The following is a 24,279-nucleotide window of genomic DNA, read 5'->3' as shown; positions in this document are numbered from 1 at the left end:
AAGTGATGTTTTACAGTGGTCTGACAGAGAAGACATCCAGAAGATGAGAAGATTTTTCCTTTGAAGAAGCAAGAGGTTCACAGCCATCACTTTTTCCTAATAATTGACAAGGATAAAAGTTCACCCTTCTAATCGACGTACAACCCCTACATGTCAAGTCAAGTCTGTAAATCTGAAGGTGCTCTGAAAGTTTACGCTGCTAGGACCGCACACAGCAGACCTTGCATTTTGGTGTTGGGTGATTGCACTGAGGGACAATCCAAGCTTATACTAATCCATGTAAATAAACAGCTGCATGATCAGTCCATCTATTTAAGTTTAGCAGGCTGCTTATTAAAAATATACATATCTAAAAAGATGTCTAAAAAGCATTTGATTATAAGATGGTTCTGATTTCCTCGCTGTCTGGACAAATCTCGGACAGTGTCGCCCATTACAGAAGAAAGTTCTCAAAACACAAATGCTGTTTCTTACAAGTAGCAGAAATTTTCGGCAGCTGTTGAGTGGCGGTCACATGTATTTTTCCTTCCACTGGCACTTGGCATGGACACACGTGGCTGCAGATGCCAAGATGCTGCAGAGTAAGCCGGAAGCTTTGTCCCATGCTTGAACCCATCTGAACAAAGGCAAAGCTGAAGGCTGCCCAGTGACTGTTATATAAAAAAACAGCAATTCTTATGATCTAACTTACAAGGCTGCAGCTATTTGGTATAGTTGGGTGGAGAAGATGCCGTGAAAATAATTACTGGAAAGTTTTCTTTTGGCATATTATGATAGAAATTTCTCAACAGCTTCCAGGAACTCTGTGGAAGAGCTCAGCCCTTCTAAGTCCAGTAGATTGCTCTTTTTGTCACTGAAGTGGAATAATTCAAACTCTTCCTCTTCATTTTCCAGTTCCTCTTGAAATAGGTTGGTCTCAGAGGTAGGAATGATGATGATGCGAGGGACAGTATTGCTAATGATAGAGTCCAGGCCTCCATTAATTTGAGTTTCGACTTGGGAAGCAGCTGCGTCTCCTCCTTTGCTGATACTGCTGCTGTTCAAACCAACAGGTAGAGAAGCTGCTTTCAGGGAACCGGCCACAAGGATTTCAGAGGGGCTGTGTAGAGCTGATCGCCCCACGACCTTCTCTAAACAGCTGGAGGAGAGTGAAACCTGGAATAGAGACATAACCTTGAGCATGGTCCCACTGGTTACAGAAACTAGTGTATGGAATATTCAGGACAATGGAAAGAGATAATGGAAAGAGAAGAAAACTAGAGGAGGAAGCAGGCAAGGAGCTTCTGGAGGAGGTGGACCTTGCCTTGCTGTGATCGGGCTACAGATATCACACCCAGATCTCAGAAAATAAGAATCACTGATCCCATATACGCTGGTTGCAAATAAATTTATGCTTGACTATTTTTATTAGCTTTAATAAAGAAAATGGTGGGAGGAGTTTGATGGTGTGTCCCTCAACCTAGGGTTCTATGTACATAGTGGTATATGCTACAACATGATGCATTTCTACTCCACAAGCATGAATCGTTTCCATATAGCCAGATTTTTAAGATGCCGGTGAGATCATAAGCTTAAAGGGGGAAAAAAAAAGATTCCTCTTTCAAGTAAAAGAAGTAAAAGAAGAATTTAAGTAAAAGAAGAATCTTACATTGTTAAATCAAAACGTAGACAACCTTGGTCCAAGCTCAAAATCACTGTTCTGTTACTTAGGATTTTTGCCTTTTTTTTTTTTTGACAAACAAACAAACAAAAAAATATATATATATATTATTTTTAAAGGAGCAAAGGACTAGACTGGTTTCGAAATAGTCTAATTGTTCATGATAGAGAAACATTCTAGTAGAATGAAGGTGTATATTTATGCATTTAACTAACACGCAAAACATTCACAACTCACGGGATTACTAGTTCTAAATACTGGGAAAAACAAATTACGTTTTCAGCATTCAGCGGACTAGACTGCACGTCAGTAATCCCTGCAGATATTCTTAGACGGCAGGAGCTCCATTTAAAGGCCATTTATCAAAATAACACATCCGTCAGCTTTATATTACAGCAGCCATCTTTCAGGGATAAATTTGTTTGAATCTTTGTGAGCTACATCATTACTAATTTCCAGAATATTAAAAAATTTTTTACCAAACACGTATGAAGACCACCCCTGAGTTAACTTTATTCTTCCTTTCTCTTCCATTAAAAGTTGGTGATTCTCCAGAAACTGAGTCTAATCTCTTATCTCTGTTATATATTTGCAGCCTTGGACATTAAATCCACATATTGAGCTACTGAGGTAGCTGCTCAGGAAGAAAGCTTACGAGCCAGGGAAGAGAACAGAGTCCAACAAAACCTCATCAAAGGGATGGAAAGGGAGTAAAGGAGCCCGTGCCTCAACAGCCTTCTCTGCTGTGCTGTCTCTGCTTTCAGCAAATGCTATTCATAAGAGTTAAATGAAACGACTGAGGTTTCACTAGACCTTATCTTAAGCAGACCACTGATGGGAGACAGGGCAGATGCATGCAGCAAGGGGGTGATCGGGCTGCTGGAAATTCCCAGATTACCTTCTGTTTTGAACTGTGCTGTCCTGGAGAATTAACCACAAGGCTGGGAGGAAGCAGAGAGGCAGGCAGGGTGTTCTGCAGCCTGCTCATGCTTTGCTTGGTTCCTCACATAGCCGTCCCGGCACCCCATGAAGAACTGGGTCCTAGTCAACCTTATCTTGCAGTTCTATTCCTTTCCGTCCTATTCCTTTCTGCTCTTGAAATCTGAGCGCTGATGAATAATTAACATTGTTAGCCATCCAAATACTAGTTTTGAATGAGCTGCCTGGCAGGTTACCTATTTCTCCCATGCTCAGGGAAAATGATGCTTCTCAGGGCATGGCATCAGACCTCAGCGGTTTGGGCCACGGGTGCGATGCAGCCGCCGAAGATGCTCTCAGTACTCACCGTCTCCTTCCTCCGGGAGAGGAGCGCGGCAGCTSCCGGGCTATCCTACTCTGAGGGAGAAATGGGAGTTTCTTTCTCATCTTCCCCCTCAACAAAAATAAAGCATTTTAATGGACACTGAAGACAGAAAAAAGGGTGGCTTCCAACATGCCTAACTTAGTTTTGCAAGGCCTGATTGGTAATAAATGCAGGTGGCCACAATGTGAGAGYGTCAGGATGGAGGAATCACATCTGGAGTAAACAAACATGCAAAGAGATGAAGAATTCAACTCAGGGTCATTGAATTGTAGTGGTTGGAAAACACTTTTGAGATCATCAAGTCCAACTGTAAACCCATCATCACCACGCCTGCTAAACCACATCCCTAAGTGCCTCATCTACAGCTTTATTGGTTTTGTCCTACTGACTCTGCTCAGCTTTGGAGCTGTGGACTGACCTGGACTTTCTAGAACAAATCAACACATCAGTGAAAAAAAATCTAATAAGGCATTAGTAAGATTCCCAGTAGTACTACAAATATCAGGGATGAAGAGAACACCAGAATCAGTTTGAATAAAGCCTACAGAAACAGTAGGCAGGTGTAAAGATGGAATTATTATTCCAGAGATAACTTGCAGTAGAAAGATGAGACTCTATAACTGAGATTTCCCAGAGGAGATATAATTCTTTTCCTACCTTTCCTGCAGTTACTGCATTGCAGCTGTGGGTCTGTGGGAGCGGGTCCCTCTTCTCCTGCCTGACGCTCGTTGAAAAGGAGTGACTTCGGTGAGCTTGTAGTTTCTTATTATCTGGCTCTACAGGGTTAAGCTCCACATCGCTCCACGTCTAAACAGAAACGGGGAAAGGTTTTGCACAGTTACCTCCGTTCATAAACTCTGAAAGTTCTCAAATTCTAGCTTTTCTTTTTCACCTGCGAGATGAGCAGGAAGCTCATGCACCAACAGAAAGCTGAAGCTCTTCAAGCACAGATTTCACACCCAAAACTTCCCCTGGGGACAGGACCTGATTTTGGATCTTGCCACTTACCCCAGACTGCTCTTCTGAGAGCCAAGAAACCTTTGAGATCATGAAAAATGGTTCAATCGCTTTCTACCAGGATGCCATTCACCTTTTTTATTCTCACTGCTTCTGCGATTCCTCCTCTCACACAGAATTAACTTGCAAATACCTTTGGCCCTCGGCAGAGACATTCTGATATCAAACAAATGATTAATGGAGTGGGAACTTTGGAATAAGTCAAGGAAAGTTATAAGGCAAAAGGAAGAGAAAACTAGAGATTAGAAATGAGTAGATAAGTATCATCCTTGTTTTTTACTATTCCAGTTTGTTTTCAGGTCTCTACCCACTCTGTCAGTAACCAGTGAGYAAAGCACAAGCAATGTGTACGGAGGCAAGCACAACCCATGCGGTCTCGTGGGTTGCAAATATATGTGGGTCTTTGCATCTTTGCTCAATCTGTTAGTCTTACACAAAACAGACACCTTGGGATGACAGGGCTTCTGCCTGCTGCACACACTAATGTCCTATTTCAAAAACATTCCAAGAGTTTTACAGGTTATGAAACCATCACAGCAGATACTCTGTAAGGACCATTGTGCAAGCAGTGCCCTGGGAATGATAGTCAACCAGCAGGCTTAACTCTTCTATTTTCATTTACATTGCAATGGAATCATTAGTATGTTTTTTTAATACCTTTCAGAGTGAAGCCAAAGACAACATTTTAGAACACACACAAGAGAGTCATTTCTGGGAATGGCTCAGTATGTGCTCACTTTTGCATTCTCTGTCAGGCTAAGATCTTTTGTTCTAATGTAGGGGCAATCAGATGACCGTGAAAATATTGCCTGTGCCTTGAAAAATGTAACATCTGAGGCTGACAAATTAGAAAACTCCCACATCTAACACTGTCTGGCTCAAAACAATCTGTATAATAGCGGGGTTTAAAAAAAAAAAAAAAGGTACTTTGCCCAGAGTAAAAGGTCTTTTCATTCTTCTAATTATTTTCTAAGGAAACTTTGATTCAGGCTTTTAATGAGAAGCTATAGACAGAGATTGGCAGATCTAGATCAAGTCTCTAGAAGTAGCTTGTCCATTGAGTGGTATCCAAACACCTTCTTAGGGTGAATGGCATACTTTTGATTTCTGAGTCAGGTAGCCCTACTGCATACTTTTGATTTCTGAGTCAGGTAGCCCTACTGCTGTGACTTCTATTTAATCGTGTTTTGTAGGTAGGTGGGGTTGTTTTCCCCCAAATGTAAGTCCAAACCTGTTACAATTTATAAGTCAGACAACTAGAATTCTTGCTTCCCTTCACAGAAACATGACAACACTTACAGCCTCTCCCGTGGAAACCGATGAAACGCAAGTATTTTTGGTCTTGAAAGCAAAAGACTGGTGACTGGAGAGAGAAGCCCTGAAGGAAGATTCATTTACGGAGCCTCTCAGGAGATCGTTCTTTGACAGCCGTATGAGGAACCTCAGGCAGGGAACAGCATTGTGGATGGTTTTTCTGAAAGAAAACAGGAGAAGAAAAACAAAAGTATAATAGTAAAGTATAATAGTCAAGCACTGACAACTTGACTTTCAAAATCATGTGGCATAAAAGTTGCCAACTTCTTTCCATAGTCGAGACCAGAAGCAGAAGCATACAGACATAGCTTTTCATGTCTGACCTGGTGGGAAACTAAATGAGTCTGATCTGTATCTAGATTCTTCAACTTGCCATTGCTAGGTGCCTCCTCTTGGACAGGTTCAAAAAGGGATTTTGGTTTAACTCAGTCCAATGTATCCAATACCAAATGGCCAGTSTGTTCAGGCTCACTACGAATAAATTTCTTTAAAGACACAATGTGTGTGATTAAAACATCTGGAAATGATTCACAAGCCCTGATCTGCACACATACAGTCATTATTCACAGCTCAAGCAAAATGGGTCCCGCCAACATATTTTCACCAGCTGACTGTTGGCAAAGTACAAATTGCAGCTACTTTTTTCACTTTTCCAACTTCACACTTGATCCGTCACGAGTGACACAATGCGACTTTCTAACTTCATGACTTGCCGGCTCTGCAAAATGCCCTCACGACAACTGCCTAAGCGCCTGCTTCGTCTAGAAATACACATTGGGAGGTAGGAAGAAAAAACACATATTGGACTCTGGTTTTGGTGGATGTAAAACTAATAGCTACTAGAGCAGATATATTCATACAAAATAGATATTTTACCATTATAGATGTATTGCTATCAAATTTCTAGGGAGTTCTACCTGTTTTTACAACCATGCTTTCCTTCATCAGGCATCCAAAACAATCACCTATCTGTGTCTTCCATCTCCTAAAACACAGTTTCAGGTGATATAACTTAACAGTCTTTCCGCTATATTGATGAGAACAAAAATTTTGCTTAAACTAACTCTGCCACCTTGTGGCGTCTACTGCATTCAGCTTCCAATGAAAGCAACCACCTCTTTGTGGAAGACGCACTTGGAAAGAATTGCTCACAAATCTAAAGAAATGGCTAATCAGAAAACATCACCTTTCATACAATACATGTATTTTCCAGTGCAAGGGTTTCAAAAACATATTAATCTCAGCTGCAATATTAAAAAAAAAAAAAAGAAAAGCTTAAAAAACATAGCTTTCTAACACATCACTAAAGATGGTCATCTTTTAAATGATACTAAAATGTTGTTCCTTTCTGCATTCTTTTCACCATATCTTATACTTTTCCCATTTGTGCAGCCGTATGGAAAACATCTCTTCTTACAACTTGCTAATACTTTGCTGATCATCTCACCTCAGTGAGAACAAATAATCCCTGTGCTCTGTCAGTTTATTATAATGCTTAGTTTATTATAATCCAGTAAACTGGACATAACACATAAAAATCTCATCCTCACTGTGAGAGAATTAGCAAGAAAATAAAAAGGACAGTCGGTCAAGCATTCATAAAAACATCTAAAGATAGGCTTTTTTTTTTTTTTTTTTTTTTTTTTTTTAATGTAACTGAGGTGGTTAGTAGGATTTAAAAGAAGGACCTGGCTGGTAAAGTACTAAATTCAGAGGATTCTCAAATGAAGAGTCCTAAGATAAAGTGAGGTAATGATGTTGTCCAGAAATTTTGCTTGCATTAGTTCGTGTTCTAAGTCTACATTGATGAGTCTATAATGCAATCTGCTACAGCCATCACTAGATAGATAGGAGAGCAATTCTATTGATTTTSATCTCCCTCAAACATCCTTTCCCACACAATTGGAAAATTCAATACAGAAAATGCAGCCTAATGGTGTCGCATGTTATTTGAGAATTAGTAAAATTTGTGATAGAATGCCACTGTTTTCTTCTTTAAAATATTTACTAATTGATAACCATAGCAATGTAGAATGAAAATGCTGAGTAATTTCTCTATGAAGCCCTCAGTTCAGAAATATTCCCAGTATATAAAAAAACAAAGCAGACTGGTTCCACAAAGTGATCAGCATTGCTTTGTACATTRAACCATACTACTGCAGCCTGGTGCTTCTTCTCAAAAGGCAAAGCTAATGGTTTTTAAACAGGTGAAGATTGAAGAGGTTCGCCTAAAATTTACCTGACATGACTAAATAAAATGAATATGAAAACTGAGTCTTCCAAAGAGATCTTTCAGCAAGAGCATTTTAGAACCATCTGCTTTTTACAAGGCAACACTTGCTGAGCAGCGTTAGCAAATCTGCTAAATCAAAACCAATATTTTTAAGTACATTAGAAAAGTTTTTCTAATTTTTAGGGAACTCTGTGTAGATTGCTGCCTTCTGAGGGCTCTTACTTTTCACTGAGCATATAAAAATGATATTTGCTTCAACCGAGCTTTTTCCAAAGCTCAGCACAACTGGAGCATGGGCTGCATGAGTTGAGGTTGAAGGAAAACACAACTTGCTCATTCATTTTTGAAACTGTGCCTACATTGATAGCAAGTCACATACCTATAAGTCTACTGTACCTGTATCTTGGATGAATTATTGCATATATGATGGGGTTGTAAATTGCAGAAGCTTTGGCAATAACAGCTGGCACAGATTTGGAATACGGCGTTAAGATGTTGCTGTGGCTAAAACAAAGCAAAAACGTGACACAGAGCTATGCTGTGGATTAGTGCTGAATTACTAAAAATACATTATTCTTTTTGGACAGTTTATATGCTATGACCCCATATCAGGAAATACACTCCTGAAAAAATCATTCATTAGTAGAAATTCCTTGCTCAGAGTGAAAACTTCAACTTGCCTGCATATACTTCTTTGTATACAGGGTGGTCTATTCTTTATCTTCAAAGAAAGGGGAAAGGCAATAAGAAAGCAGATTCAAAACTAATACTTTTTGGCAGCAACCTGCATGCTGCACAGTAATTTAGTTCCAGTGATTTAGTTCCAAACACTAAAAAGGGARGAGAGGATTGGAAGTGGCTTGAGACCATTTTGACTTCAGTCTCCATCTTCAACCAATGTGCAATTGTAGGATAATAGGCATTAATGTATCAGTGGTATGGAACATGCTCTGACACTAGGTCCCCTTGGAATACAGTTAGAGGATGAGGGAGTGCATAGATGTTTAGAGGTGAGGATTTGGGGAATATACTCCTTTCTTGCCTTTTTTTTTCAGAGGTAGCCGCATATAAAAGGTCATGCTTGAGAGAAGAGATATTAGAAAAGAGGCAATTCTTAGAGGAAATTGGAATTCATACATAGAAAGTATCACAAAGGAGAGGAAAATCCAAACCAAAGGTCAACGTATTTTAAATAAGCAGACAAATATTCATTTGGCATGCAGTACCATCTCCTCTGTAATAAGGATAATACGTTATTTTTAAAGGAAGAACTGTTTCTTGSAGGTGACAACACTAATCATCTTTCTATTTCAATGTAATCCAAATTCTTGGCATCATGTTTCTACTTACCCTGCCCAGGCAATCAAAGTGACGCAAGCATATGGAGACCAGGATAAGACAAATACAACGATGGCCACGAAAGCAATTTTTGCCAACTTCCACTCGTTCTTCATGGACTGAGAGAGGTAGGATTTCCGACTGCAGGACCCAAGCTTTTGAACATCTCTGTGGTGGGAAAAATAAACAGATCTATCAGCAGGAGCATAAAGAAAATCAGGTRCAACACATTATTGGGAATATGAGGCATGGAGCAAACTTCATCTTTCCCTGCTCTAACTACTCTGTTATGCTCAGGCTCTGAAAAATTTAGGAGATGGGAAATATTGTCATCRGATGGCCCCAGATATTTTCAGTTCAGTCTGCAACGGGATGGAGCCAGAGGATCCGTGGGATTGGGGATTTTGACAGGGATAGCCACAGACAAGCCTTGATAAAGTGGAATTTGAGCTGGAAAATGCATGAAAAGTGAGTGAAAGGCATGAAAATCTTGTTAGCATCRTCTTTGTGGTTCCAGAGGGCAGCACTGACTCAAGGATCACTCTTTGCTTATTAACTAATACATAAACTCAGAGCATAATAAAAATTAAGGCCAAAAGATAGTTCGATAAAATCTTCAACTTGGACACATAGCTAAATATATTTGTAGGAACATCTGCTGAGCAAAYATGGAGTTTAGTCTCGTGAAACCAAAAGACCTCAGCATGCTTTGGTGAGAAAAAGCCATCAGAGCTGATGACACAGCGGGAACACCCACAGCTTCAGTGGGAGCTTGATCAGATCTGAAACAGATGCCCTCATTAGGAGAAAAGAGAAAAAAAGTGACAAATTCCCTTATTCATCTAACAAACCCTGCTCTTTCTTTACTTCAAATCTACAAATATATATACTGAAGATGTTGTAAAAATTAACTACATCCTTACAAGCATAAGCAGGTTTTGTGTCTGCAGTTGCTATTCTGCTCAAGTAAAACACAAGTTGAGATGTCTGTGTTAAATAAAGGAAAAACATACGGACTGTTTCATTTATGCATCGGTTTCAAGGCAATTGATGACCCAAGCGCTATGTRCTATTAATTGCCACTGTCAGGGCTAAGATTAGAACAACCTGAGACTTCTTCCCCTGCTCCAGCATACATATATCTATTCCAAATATTACACTGGCAAAAATTGTCTCCATTTATGCATGTTAATGATCTATGTCCCTTTACTCTCTAAATCAGTTTGGATTTATTTCTAGTTCAGATTTATCTGAACATAGGGGAACTGAGAAAGTCTTCTAAGGCAATAAAAGAGAGAATTACATATTTCAGCTACATTGCTTACCTGCCAGTACTTCTTATGGCTAGGAACATAAATAAATAGCAGTGGAATATTATTACTAGAGGAATAAAAAACACACAGCAACATAAAATCATGGTGTAACTTCTGTTTGCTGGAGAGTAGGTTACATAGTCCCACGTACAGGATATCATCAAGCCTTCAGGTACATAGGAACCTATGAAATACACGAAATAGATGATTTACACACGCTCAAACCTCTCAGAGCTACCTATTCAACGTCCAGGTAATTAAAATAAATATTTTGTTCTATAGATTGCCTTCGTTAGTTACTCCGGCCATGCAAGGGTATGAGAATACAAGGGTGCACTCAGAGAGCAGCTCTCCGCTCCTAGACATGATACATTTAATAGTCTACCCACAGGTTGGCCTGCTTCAATACATATGGGGGAAAAACTATGCACCTGCGCTGCTGTAGGTGCAGATATATTACATAACAAAAAAAAGAATAAAAAAAATGGTGCAATAGCTATGCCTCCACTCGAAAACTTTCCAAAAAAAATTATTTGCTTCTGTATCCCGAGCAAGGCAAGGTCAGACGCGAGGGCACGGAGGAGAGCAGCCCACGTACTCCATCCCAGCAGCGGGGCCACGCTCCACGCGAGCGAGTAGAGCCAGACGAGGGCGATGAGCTGCACGGTGCGTCTCTTGGAGCTCCACTGCATGGAGCGCAGGGGCTTGGTGATCACGAGGTAGCGGTCGATGGAGATGGCCAGCAAGGTCATCATGGAGGTTATCCCGAAGAGCGCCCCGCAGAAAGCGTACAGGTCACAACCTGAGGCCGAAAAAGGGAACATCGGGGGTTTTCTTTAAGCAACAGATGAACCTATGTCCTCTCTCAAAGTCTCAAGTCATAAATTCCCTTTTTTTTCCTTGGCTCAGAACTTCTCTCTCATTAGAAGACTTACAGCCTCTCAGTTTCATAATTAATAAGTGCTGATTAGAGGCATCCCCCTCCCCAATAGTAGTAGAATACAGATGTATGTGTTAAACAATCCTACCCCCCACTGTAGRCTGTAATGAGGAGCCTTTTGTCAATGGAAAAATGCCTCAAAAGAAATCCAATCTAATTAGATTTACATTTTCCTGGACTCTTGCCCAATATATTGATCTCAGCTGGCTGCCCAGATATGTGTCTGCTAATGACACATGGATGTTTCAAAAACGGCTTTGGTTTATACGGCTTAAAAATGTAGAAGCGTTTCCAACCCAATGGTTGAAAGACCAGCCACTAAATACAGCTCCCGCTCCTTTCAAATGTAACATTTCTTTAAAACTTAGAGATTTTACATGAAACAAATTTTTTTCACCTCTCTGCATTCAGACCCTGTCCTAGCAGATTACAACTTGCACAGTTATGCTGTACCTTATTTAATTCAGAAATCTGTTTCTCACTTTCGATCATTTCTTGCGATTTTGTGCCACATCTTATGGCTACAGCCCACCAGAGACAGGAGGCACCCCTAACACCAAATTCGACCTTAACGCCATCTTCTTGCAAAGTTTTTCAATACAAACCCCAAAATAATGGATCAAATTCTACTCAGTCTCAGTCAATTTCTTCATTTGGGAGAGCATGATCATTTACAATCAGTAAATAAGTCGTAGGCTGATTTTATCTACACAGCTGAGCAGGACTAACAACCTTAGCATAGTGTATTCATTAGGTTAATTTATTCACTAGCCCCTTTTATGCTGCTAATAATACATTGTCTCTGGACTTGCTCCACCAATACACTACCAATGCTTGACACGAATTTACACCTGATGATCGGATATGCAGTAATAAACAGTGCATCAGGCACTTCTTCTGGTATTCAATTTGTAACTGAAATACCTCCATTTCTTTCTTGCAATCAGAAGGAAAGGAACATGATTTTGCACGGACTGTTAACTCTATTGACTCTCACTATTTAATTCTGTTAATTAAAATGGAGATTTTGTGAAGCGTGTTAAAGAGTTTCAACAAACATCTGCAAATGAAAAATTAAAGATCTATTAAACAGAATAAAGAAAAAATAATTTTATGTCTTCTACTCATCTCTAGCAATGGTATCTGCATTCTTCACGCTAAAGAGTCACAGAATTAAATGCTGATGTTGATTCAATTCATTCCAGTATGTGGAAGATGAAGGGATCAAGCCTACAAAACACAAGTACTTATGCCATTATGATAGCTGATAATGCCAAGAGGCTCTGTTTTTGCTCGAGAACCCCATGCTGCCGTGGTCCCTGGTATAAGCCAGGGCTGTGATGGCTGCAATAGGTTGTAGAAAGTGCAGAGCTGGCAGGGTACCAGTTAGTGTTGCAAAGTACCTATATCCCCAAGAATCCACTCTCGGTGCAAGCTGTTGATGAAGCAGATGGGCGCCTGTGAAGCAGACATCAGGAAGTCGCTCACAGCCAGGTTCATTATGAAGTAGTTTTGTGGCGTCCTCAGCTTCTTGTTGCTAAAAATCAAGAGAGAGAAACACACGTTTTAAAATACACAAACTGAACAGTTAGATCACTTTAGCTGCTAATGCAAGCAAATACTTTCCAGGTTGCAACTGTTTACTTCACCCATCTGTCAACCACTGCAGCTTCGGATGGAGACATTTCAAAGGAATAACTAGCAAGAGCAARGGGAATAAAAGGAATTACTTCATCTTCAAACACAGAAGAGCTCCAGCTATTCTGAACAACATGATGCTTCCTCATTCCCCTGGTCCCTCTAGCAGCAGGTACCCACCACGCTTCACAAGATCAGGCTCTACAGCGCATAACTGAGCCCAACGACACTTTCTGGTCAACTTTTAATAGCTGCTGATCTAAAGAGTCACCGCATTGCTAGTAACTAAATTAGTCATTGCAAAGTGCCACAGGGCAAGCRGGGCATTTCTTTTTTTAATTCCTTTTCCTCCATACAAGCAAAAACAGAAAAACTCAGCTGCTATAAACAGGCAACATTAAATGCCAGTCAGGCAGTTTGAAAGCAATAGCCAGTCAGCAACAAGGCAAAGTTTGCCCGAGGAAAAAACAATATTTTCACTGCTCCCTCCCAGACCTGCTGCTCACATCTCACCACCCTCTCATGGTCCCACTTCTTAGAGATATCTGGAGTTATTATCTCCTAGGAAGCTTAAAAATGCTACTTGAGATAATCCTTGGCTCTAAGAGGTATAAGAACTGATACTCACTCGCACTTCTGTTTGGGGTTATTGGGCTGAATAATCCCTCGCTGTTCCGATTGGATACAACACTCCATGAGGCACGTTAAATTAATTTTTGTGACTAGCTCACCCAAATTTATGGTGCAACTGGCACTTTGATGGATATACTGGGAAAGGGCAGGTGCTCTACCAACCGAGGTTTCTCTGCTCTACTAGCAAACTGCCAACTGTTCAAAGTTTACATCAATTTCCTTATGTTAATAAGGAAACATTGAGAAAGAAATGGATAAAGAAAGGCACCTCAGCACTTCCACAGTTCCTTTAAATCACACAGCTCTCACAGCTGTTTCCAATGTCTAGAGAGCGGGAGGCAAGCAGAGTTCACAGCTGAGGTGCTCTTGCTCTGCCTGAGGAGAGTTTCTCCCTATGCTGATTTAATGCATTTGCAGTTTTTTACATTTTTACAATTWATCGCACAATGTTAAGCCAGAATTTTAAGAAAGCCATAAAGACCACAGTGTTTTGCAAACATCACAATTGCCAACTTGATGGGAACGCAGTTTCTCTTTTCTCTCATATCAGTTTTTAATTATTTTGCTTTAAGAATTAAGAGTATTAAACTAACATTTGACTCACACCCCTACTGGAATTTCTAGCATGCTAAACACTCTTGGCACTAAAGTGAATGCTGATAACAAAAATGAACAAGAAGGATTTGGAAAGGCAGCATCAAAGCACAGAATAAAAGTCTTTTTTTTTTTTTTTTTTTTTTTTTTTTTTCTGGAGATATTTACATACTCTATCTGCAGTTGCTTCCACTATGTGTTACGCTGCCAGAAGACACCAGCACATACAACCTGACAGGAATCCTGTGATCTGCCTGAAGCAGGGAACCGGCGGATGGCGTGAGCTCGCGGCACCTACCTCATTGCTTCCTCAGCCCTTGCAGCACACTGCAGGCTGTAGGGAATAGTGTCAGTTTGGGCAAAATATTCTGCAAATTCTACCTTGCAAATGAAGAAAAAAAGGCTGCTGTTTCGATTATTAGAAGTTTTAAACCTGTAAAAGGCGTAGAGAACCAGGAGGTTTCCGATGATGCCAATAGTGCCGATGACAAGGACGCACGTTCCAACCGTGTAAAGAGCGTGGTCGGGGATCTCCGCCGTGGCCACTGTGTGCTGCACCGTGTCCATATTCCAGCTCTGGAACAGAAAGCAAAGGAAAAGTTCCCATGTTTGGTCGCTTGTCACTTAATCCAGGGGATGCTCATTCAGCGTGTCCAACTCGTGAGGGAAGGTAATGCAGCCACCTGCCACAGACTGACACCTCTGCATGGCTCTCCAGTAACCAAGCCAAACTCCTGCAATAGTTTCTTCGGTTCTTAATACCAGGTTATATATATACACTTAAAATAAAAGATTGCAAAAAAATATGAAGGTTATGCCAAAAATGTAAGGTTCTGATGATGATGTGAGAAAGGCAAAGCTGTGCTAGCAGGAAAATAGCTACAGGGATGTAGAATGAGCTGACAACACAAACCACAGAGCAGCCAGCTCATCATGCTTTGGTTTTTATTAGAATCTCTGATATCAAATGTGTCTCTTGGCCTTCACCTTTGCCAACACTAAACTCCCCGCAGTCTGCTCGAGCTCCTGATCCACTGACTAACAGCACTGCAARAAAGGGGAATTCCCCATGGAAAAGTTGGGAGATCAGAGGAAAAATAGCACCTGTGGCAACCCCTATTTAAGCGYAAACACATTAAATAGTTTTGACATTTCTTTCACTGTCCTTTATCAACAGTGTGTGACTAAAGCCCCATCAATTCTTTATGTGTTTTTAGGGAAAACAGTCCAGTTTAACACTGTCTAAATTCAGCAGCAGGGCTGCCTACAGCTAATCCACTCGGTTTCTATTAGCGTTAGCAGTGAGAAGACCCTGGCTTGCTACCTAATGGAGATCAGTCAGCAGCAGCAGAGACACACGGAGCACTCGTGCACATTTGGACATTGACAAACTGGTCAAAATTAGGTCCCCTTGTCCCAATGGAGGGGCTGGTTCAACAAGTTYTGCTGCTGTATAGCTCTAAGACTTAGAGCTCTTTGCACGGCTCTAAGACCTAGAGGGGGCARGGCACAGTTGGTGCTGGCGTGCAAGGAAGGACCTGGACAACAAAATATGTTCAAGAAGAAAAGAGTTATGCGGCTGGCAATACTTAAGGTGCCATCTGAAAGCCTAAGAACAGCTGTTTCTTTCTTCTGGCTGACTGCACTGGGTCCCCCATCTCTGACATCTCCTAAAGAATCTAAGCAGAAGGCAGTTCAGACCTTCTGGGCTTTGGAGGAGGTGTCCTGCCTTGAGAGAAGCCCATAAAACACTGTCGTTGATCTGCTAATAGCAGAGAAAATGACTTTAGGATGTGCAGGARGACAGCTACTTATTCAGTCTTTCTGCTGTTGCACTCTTACAGCGGTGTGGCTTTCATCCAACTGGATGACATGGGGAGAGCTCACGAAGACCAAAAGCCATTACCAATCATAATTTGTATCTAGGAATTTATACACACTTGTGTTCACAAGCTATGCACATAGCTATGTCAATAGAAAATATCAACTTTAAAACATAATTTAAGTAGTGGAAAYTTTTAAATGAAACTGGCTAAATAAGTGCAAATACCTGAAAGCCAACTAAGGAGAATTTATGCCTCATTTTAGCCTCATAATTTATTTCACTGAGCTGGCATAACTTCACAACAGGAAAGGCTAAGAATAAAGATTTTAAGGTTGATCATTTAAAATCTACTCTGTTGAATACATGCTGCTTTTCTCATGCAGGCCCTTGCTCTATACAGAATAACACTGAAAAACAGTATCAGAAAGGTTGAACACGGAATTTACATTTTACCTTTTTCCACAGTACCATCTCTGAAAAGCTCGACTCCGTCATTTTACTTAAACAATCCCATCACTTCTACTGCAAGCATTTTAGCATATTGGGTAAGTATATCAGGAAAAAAAAAATCAGAAATCTTGGCATTCATATCGGCATGACGTTAAGAAGAGGAATAATATCAAACATTCCTTAATGCTCCTATCTTTTCCTATCTGCTCAAAGGGAAACGGAAAAGCCAATGGAGCACTGGCTATAATCTGGCTCCTCCTCTCCAACAACATGATTTAAGAAAGCGATAGCAAAGGAAAACAAATCTTCTACCATTTATTAAATTGATATATTGGCCATCTAATGGGTGGAGGGAGTTTTCATGCACTCACATGAGAAGCACTCACCTATCAATTTGCCCTTCCCGGTTGGTTTTCTGTTCCTTTTACAGTATTGAGGCAAAATCCCAAACACTCTGCTGAAGATGAATCCTTTTCCTAAGAAGAGATCCTAAAGAGACTAGCCAAAATGACCTGATTGCTTCACTGAAAAAATATATTTGTCAAACTGTCCATGAAGAATTGTCACTAGCTGCACTCGGGCCAGCCTATGGCAWATTTCCGTATCTGGTACTCGCTTGGTTTGGCTCCTTCTAAACTAATCCTACAATTACTTGCATTTTGGCAGCATGACATGTTGGACCTGACATCCCACATAAAGCGTGCTGGGGTCATACCGTTATATACGATGTGACTAAAACATCAAAATGCTGTCACCTCCGTCATCGCTTGGAAGGCTTCCCTGRCGGAGGCACCAACATATCTGCAGGCAAATTGAGATTTAAATGGCAAATTAACAGCTGCCCTTCAACGAGCTGGCTGAGGAAGCAGCCATCAGGAGGACAAAACAACTTGGTCCACTTCACCGAAAATAACATGAGAAAACTTAACAGAGGAGGAAAGTTATTCTGTGAAAGATCTTGTAGTTTGATTATTAATCATAAACCAGTGTCAGAATAATTACAGCCATTTTTTCAGGCAGTGATATTAATAAATATACTAGTGCAGAAGACAGAATTTAGGCTGAAAGAGGAGGGGAAGGACAGGCGCCACTCAACATACAGAGGTAGAAACTAATGGGAAAAAAGGAATGGTGGCATGATTAGCATTAGGTGAATATAAGAGTCTCTAAAGACTTATTTATGATCTGATTGTGATTACAGATGCAAGYTCAACTGTGGAAATGATTTTCCCATATATGAGGTTAAGTAAGGGCTTGCTTACTTGGTGGAGGGATTAACGTGCACCAGCTAGGGAGCAATTTAACACCATTGAGGCTCCTCTGTGCTGATCTGCTGAGTATATTCACAAAGCAGAAGCTTCAACTGATCTGCCAAGTACAAAAACTCATGTGCATATCATCACACCGACATCTGACCTTTGAGTATTCACAAAAGTAATAATCTAGTTTGTTCTGGTCAGTAGCACTGCAATTATGATATCAAACAACTACCAGATTAATTTGTCCCTCAGAGAGCCAAAAACCACACCACAAGCCTGAGTATAGGACTTTGAGTATTGATCTCTGGGCAACACTGYCCTTGCACTGCTCGTTTTAGTCTGGTCACATCCCGAATCTGCCGGCAAAAATACATATTTATAATGTGTATTCAATCAAGATGACAATTGATTTAGCACACTTAACTGTGAAGTTATTCTAGTTGATCCAAAAATGAGGAATGAGAAGAGAATATAAACTATGAAGTGTTGCTCTCCATGCAACAGGACAACTTGCAAAGCCAACCAAATTACAAAGTAAACGTTTGGAGCAGACCTTGGCTGGTGTTTGTTCAAGTTGTGGTCAGAAGTCTGCAACTCTCTTGCACACAGAGATGTCCAGAAATCAGATTCCAACTTGTGCAAAAKGCTTAATAAGTTAAATACTTCAAAATCTTATATTTGCACAATGACTGCTTTGACAAGAAGTTTTAATTACAGCTACAGAGGATGTAAAAGCAACTCCTTACAGCCTCAAGCMCCCCATCACCATGTCTGAGGGCACTAGAGAAGCCCAAAAACGCAAAGGGTATGTCCACCAAAAACTGACTAAAACTGAGTTATTTCAAGCCAGACAAACACACTGTGCATGGTAGACAAGCAGAGGTGTTCACATATCCCATTCAGGGAGTCAACAATGGCAAGAAGTATTAATAATTCATATGTTTTATAATTAATATGACATGGCAGCTATAAAAATGATGCACACAAGAGCAATACAGAGCTCAGAGCTAATCAATAACGTGGAAAACGTGTACATAGCTGTTTGCTCTCTGGTCTCCAAAGACCAGCCAACAAAGTAGAGTTTTAAAAAGTCAATTATTTTCTGAAAAGTACATGGAAGTTGTTTGCTACATAGACTCAGAGCCACACTGCCGAGACCAGTGCTAGAACAAGGGTTTGTTTCTCTTCAGACATGGGTCGGGCAGCTGAAAAGCAGTAAGCTGAATGTTCCCACCTCGGCGTTGCCTCCTGAGTTTGGGCAGGGGATGTCAGAGACCACTCCTTAATCCAACTTTTACAAGCTATTCTGCTGAGCGTGCCAGCAAAACCACTGCCCTGGCAGGAATGGCATGTTGCTCATTCCTGTCCCTGTTTTTGTGGAGAAGCGTTGGCAATTAGCTGGGATGTGTATCCTCTGCCTCCTTCTAAGCAGTTATAATCAACTCTTAAGGCAACATTTTTTTTTTCCTCCTTATCAAGACCTAAATGTCCTAAAAATATGGTAGAAAAGTATATTCTTTGTGCACAGCTCTGTTGCTGTATGGGTGTATATACACAATGAGGACAAGTAGCATTGCCCAGGTACTCACAGAATATACCTCAGTAGAAATTCTGTTTTTTTTTTTTTAAAAAAAGCACATTCAAATCTAAGCACAGATAAAAGGATCAAAGAAGCAAGCCTGACCACGACCTAAAATTATTTGAGAGGGAGAAAAAAAGGGGAAGAAAATAAGATAATAAATAAATAAAATAAAAAATGTAAAAATTAAAAGAAGAAAATAAAAAGAAAGTGAACATTAAACCACTATGACGTGGTACCAATATTCAGCTGCGTTGGAGCTCAGTCCCTCTTCCCTCCTCACGTCTCCTGACTTGCGTGTTGGCACAGCCACGTCCTTGCTGTGAACCCCAGGCACCACACAATACGGACCCTGGGGCTCGTGTGCATTGGAGAACACCCAATGCTGTGCTCAGATCAAAAATCACACCATGAACTAGGGAGGCAGCACTCAAGCCACTGAATGGAGCTAATCAATGCTAACACCGCATCAAAATTATCTGCACGGGTCCAGTTCAGCGCATGTTTGCTCGGTCCATAGGGGAAGGGATGATTGCTAGCAGCACACAGCAACAAAACCATAGAAGAAAATCATAGGATAGATATTAAGATGTCTCACATTTTTAAAAAANAAAAAAAAAAAAAAAAAAAAGCAAAGTAGTCAAACTGTGTTATCAGAGTTATTTCTTCAGTAAGACGCTTTGGAAGCTTTAAAGAAAAATCATTTGTGCGCTGAAGGAAATATTTAAGAAGTTTATTTCTTCTTCCAATGCGTTAACATCATACATTAATCATTTTTTCTTCCTCTCAGCATCTTACAGCTAACCACAGCTCTAATAATCACATAAAGTTTATCTAACACAGAAAAAAAAAATGCCTGTACTTTAGATCTGTTTTTCTAAGGTTTATCTTACAGTCTATCAAAAAAACAAGAGGAAAAAAAAATAGGGCTCTGAATTCACTGACACKGTAGCCTTTTGGCACAACACACTCTTGACCTGACCTGCTCTTCTGGCTCTGGTTCCTGAAACTCCCCTAGTTCGTCTGTGTCACCAGTCAGCCTATTTTACCAGTCACAGACACCTCTGCCCTTCATGCTTTAGCCTCCCCACCGTATATATCAAAAGCAGTTTTATGTTTTGCCGCTGCTTCCCCTGCTGATCAGCCTTTTCCTACCTTCAGTACCGGCAACTTCCATTTGAGCAGTAAGGCTGCCTTAACGGTGCTTATAGGTTACCAGCTCATAGAGGGCACGTGAAGAAACATCGCTGTCTTTTCCCAAATTTCAACAATGTATTTTGCAATTCTGATCCTTATCAGGCAGTCAAGGAGTTATAACTGAAACCTTGGAGCAGGGTAATTTCTCGACCCTGGAAAGCTGAACCAAATATTCTGTCTCTTATTGTTTTACTGTGGCTTTAGGTCCTCTGTGAACAAGCACATTGTTAAAGCATTTTAGGCACTTCATACGTATTCACTGTGCTGCTGACAACATGCTTATGCCTTTCACATACTGCTGAAAACACTACTTGGTGATTACATGCATTGTTAGATTCCTATGTCTAAGTGAAAAATTTAGTTTTGAAATAGTTTAGGACTCCTGACAGAGTTTTACTGGTTCACTAGTAAAACATTTAATCCAACTGCTTAGGCATTTCCCTCTGACAAATTCCAACTAGATACTCTGCATGCCATGCTTACAATAAAGCACCTAGATAACAGAAATGACTGGGAAGGGAAGGAATTGAGACAAATTTAAGATGACCCAATCCAGTCAAAACTTTTTCCATCTCTGCAAAGAAAGGCAAGTCTTAACTCACATCTGAAAATGGGACAACCTCCCCTAGCTTCCTCGTCAAAAAAAAGTCTTCATCCAGGGAAGGGCTCTGTACACCTGTGAGCAAGTTAATGGGCTGTGTCTTCTCTCAGTAGAAGCAAACTGTTTAGCAAAGATGAAAAAAGAGACGGACTTTTACAGAATGAATCAGTGAAAAAAGGCAAACATGATTAACATAACTAAGCAACTCAAATGCTGAAGATATATTTCAGAGGAAGGTGTAAGGAGCGCTGCCAAACCTACAAGGAATGGCAAAATGGAGATAACTAGGGAGCAGTTACAACAATCAAAGAACTCTGAATGCCCTCCACACCTCTCAGAAAACCCAGCCATCAAGTGAATATGCTCCATTTGCAGGAAGAAAAAAATACTTTGGCATCAAAGGAAATGCCTTCAATAGGATATGGAGAAGCATCAAAATATCTTTGGTATAGCTGTGAAGGAGCTTAAACCTTACCCTCTCCCACTGCTGTGTGGCRCACAGAGGATGGGGACAATGCAGTTGTCTCGCTCTGGTCTTGTTTTAATCACATGAAGATCTGAGCATCTTCCMCAGATGTTTTTTCAAGACTCTACAAAAGCAATGAAAAAAAAAGKCATCATATAGTCTAGAGGCTCAGGTTTATTTATTTAATTAACAACCAAGTCTGTACATACAACTGAAGAACATTTAATATGTCATTAAGTGAAACCTCACACGCTGTCAAGGTGAGACCTGGAAACTCTCTCTATTTTGAGTAAAACTGAATYGTCCCCTTAGCTGCTTTTTTGTTTACCTGTGATCCCGTCTGCAAAGCTTTCCCAAGCAACAATATTAATATAGCAGCTCTGTCACTACCACTGCCCTTRGGACGCTGCTGCGGAGCCTTCAGCACGATGATCTCCTGCAACACAATGGGAAGAGATGCTGCTGATTGCAACAAGAACATCGTAAGACCGGGGTACATGACATTCACTCTTTCTGTTTTTTACAGAATATTAATTAGCTCAAAATTTGGTAAGCATGTCACGTCAGGGAATAAACTTGGGCTTAATCATCCTTGGAGAKTCCAGTGAAAATTTAACAGCAGAAATAACCTGCACAACCACCATAATACGGATGTGAACCAAAGGAAGAAACCAAAATTGAAGACCCGTAGCAGTGCAGGCATACATTTAGTCTATTTAGGGATTAGATTTTAAATATACGTTAGGTGCTCAGACTCCCATTCCCTCGCATCTGTCTAAACGCCGATTTACTTACGAGTGCTCTACAAAACGCTGTCCTCAACTTGCTTCCCTCGGAGATATTGCAGGACAGTGACCTCTTGCAACGAGAGGACACCCGCGTCTTCCCTCCCGAGCTGGGATTTCTCCCACAGCCCTCCCACAACCTTCCTCTTCCATTCTTAAAAACCCTGCTGGCACAGCAGCAGTTTACAGAGAAGGAACAAATATTCTTAGTGGAGTGATATGAAAGCCACGACTGGGCTGCTTAATGCAGTTACATGCAGGCAAACTGCCAAACATGTGGCAGGAAATCTCCTCTTCTAAAATCTGTACAAAGTATTGTAACATATGAGGTCGGGGTACACGGGGACAGGAAATTCTTCATATGCAGTTTGCTGACCTGCCTCAGTTTTCTGCCCCAAATCATCATAACTAATTTGCAATGCACAAGCAAATCCTCTTTTCCTTATGTCTTCACATAATCCTAGCTAAACATATAAACAACTGACAAACCCTTCTCCAGCACTTCATTTAGGTCACTTTACATTACATTTATCAGCTCGACAAAGGATAACAACCCTGAAAGCTGCTTTAGGGCTTCGTTTAAATTTCTCCTGTTATTAAATGTTGCCTACTGTTAATGGCAAGATCACAATAAGGTTTAATTAGCTAAATCTTAATGGTGCAACACGTGCCGCAATGAGAAGCCACCAGCAACATGCCCCCTGCCCAGATGACTAGGGGTTTCCCATTAACCAAAACTCCAAATCCACCTGAAAAATCTAGACACATGCTTGTAAGGAACATGTCCCTTTGGACATATCCAGCTCAGCTGCACAAAAAGAGAAAGCAAAATTAATAAAAGCATGACAACTTTSAAAATATCTTTTAAAGGCAAAGAATTAACTTAAATAAATAGTTCATTTTGGTAGGAGGGGACAGAAGACAAGGACATCTCCGTAGCCAGCTCCCCCTTTCCAGGAAACTTCCTCCCGACACGTACTTTGGGGGTCCAGCCGCGAGCATCTCGCTTCCCTCCGCACATCCGCTGTGGTACCACGGCTCGCTCCAAGGCTCGTCCGCAATTCCCCGCTTTGGGAAGCTGGAGGCGAGCGAGCCCTCCTCCTCCGGGAGCTCGGCAGCGCGCGGAGCAGCAGCGCTAGCGCCCAGCCGGCCGCCCATGCCCTTATCCAGCCCGGCCGAGCCCGCCGCGGCGCTCATTCCACGTGCAGAACGACTTCTTGAAGAAATAAGTGAACAGGTATAGAGCGCTCTTCCTCCTCCTCCTCCGCAAAGCGGCACCCCTGGAGGAGCTCATCTCCSGGGCGCCCCGGCACGCTCCTGCTCCCGCTGCTCCGTGCGGGAGCAGACGCGAGCTCCCAGCCCGGTGGGTACCACCCCTGCGGATGCTGCTGCCGAGGCGGCGCATCCTGGGGCGGGCGGGCGGATGGATGGTGCCCGTGCTCCCTGCCCACCCCGTACCTGCGGTTCTCGCTGGGCAGCGCCTCGCGCTCGCGGCTTCTTATGCTTTTGCTGCGGGGAGACGGGCTCTGTAACCTCCCATAGGTAGCCAGAAAAGAGCCAGATGACCCCAGCACTCTCCCCGTCAGCCTCCTCGCCACCCAGGGCTCTCGCTGTCTCCTTGCGTGCGCTCTTCTYCAGCTGCCCTGTCATTGCCTGTCTTCAGGGGGACGTGACTATGTACGACTACGTACGTCCCTGGCCAGAGGGCTGTGCCTGCGGTGTCCCAGGGCACTGAGGTGCTGACACGTGTTTGGGGCAAAATGCCTACGTTCACACCTTGAGTATCTTACCAAGTTGTCACAGGACATTGCTTCTCTACTGGACATATGTAACAGCAACAGGGTGGCCTGGAGCATTTCCAGAACATGTCTTACCTTYAAGCACAAGCACCCAGCCCCTCCTGCAGACTGGGCAGCAGCCACGGAAAAGGGAATAAAGGGAATGGCACTGAATAAAGAGGAACGCATAACGCAGGAACGTCTTACCTTGCAGGGTCTTGGTTATGCCATGTTTCCAAAGCAAAGGTCTTCAGATGTGTTGGAACAAGGCAAAAAGAGCAGGAATTTGATGCTAGGCATCTTTTTACCATCTCTTCCTTCCCAAGGACTCTCTTATGCTATGCTTTGGCCATAAC

General features: G+C 41.6%; 1 protein-coding gene across 1 annotated transcript; it reads right to left on the bottom strand.

Annotated features, from left to right (window-relative positions):
• Positions 1-768: 768 nt before the first annotated feature.
• On the bottom strand, positions 769-24,223 carry LOC112949058 (melanopsin-like). Its single transcript, XM_026041436.1, has 13 exons — positions 24,152-24,223; positions 23,604-23,671; positions 23,165-23,361; positions 21,689-21,822; positions 14,417-14,559; positions 12,522-12,655; positions 10,777-10,980; positions 10,191-10,362; positions 8,878-9,033; positions 7,924-8,031; positions 5,280-5,454; positions 3,621-3,770; positions 769-1,155 (listed from the first exon to the last, which is right to left on the bottom strand). Exons 1-13 carry the CDS (start codon positions 24,221-24,223, stop codon positions 769-771), a joined length of 2,100 nt encoding a protein of 699 aa, XP_025897221.1.
• Positions 24,224-24,279: the final 56 nt, after the last annotated feature.

This window comes from Nothoprocta perdicaria, unplaced genomic scaffold (genome assembly GCF_003342845.1).
Source record: "Nothoprocta perdicaria isolate Ctin4 unplaced genomic scaffold, notPer1 scaffold_285, whole genome shotgun sequence".
Classification (NCBI taxonomy): domain Eukaryota; kingdom Metazoa; phylum Chordata; class Aves; order Tinamiformes; family Tinamidae; genus Nothoprocta; species Nothoprocta perdicaria.
The sequence above is the reverse complement of the archived record's forward strand: the minus strand, read 5'-3'. Positions and strand labels throughout refer to the sequence as shown.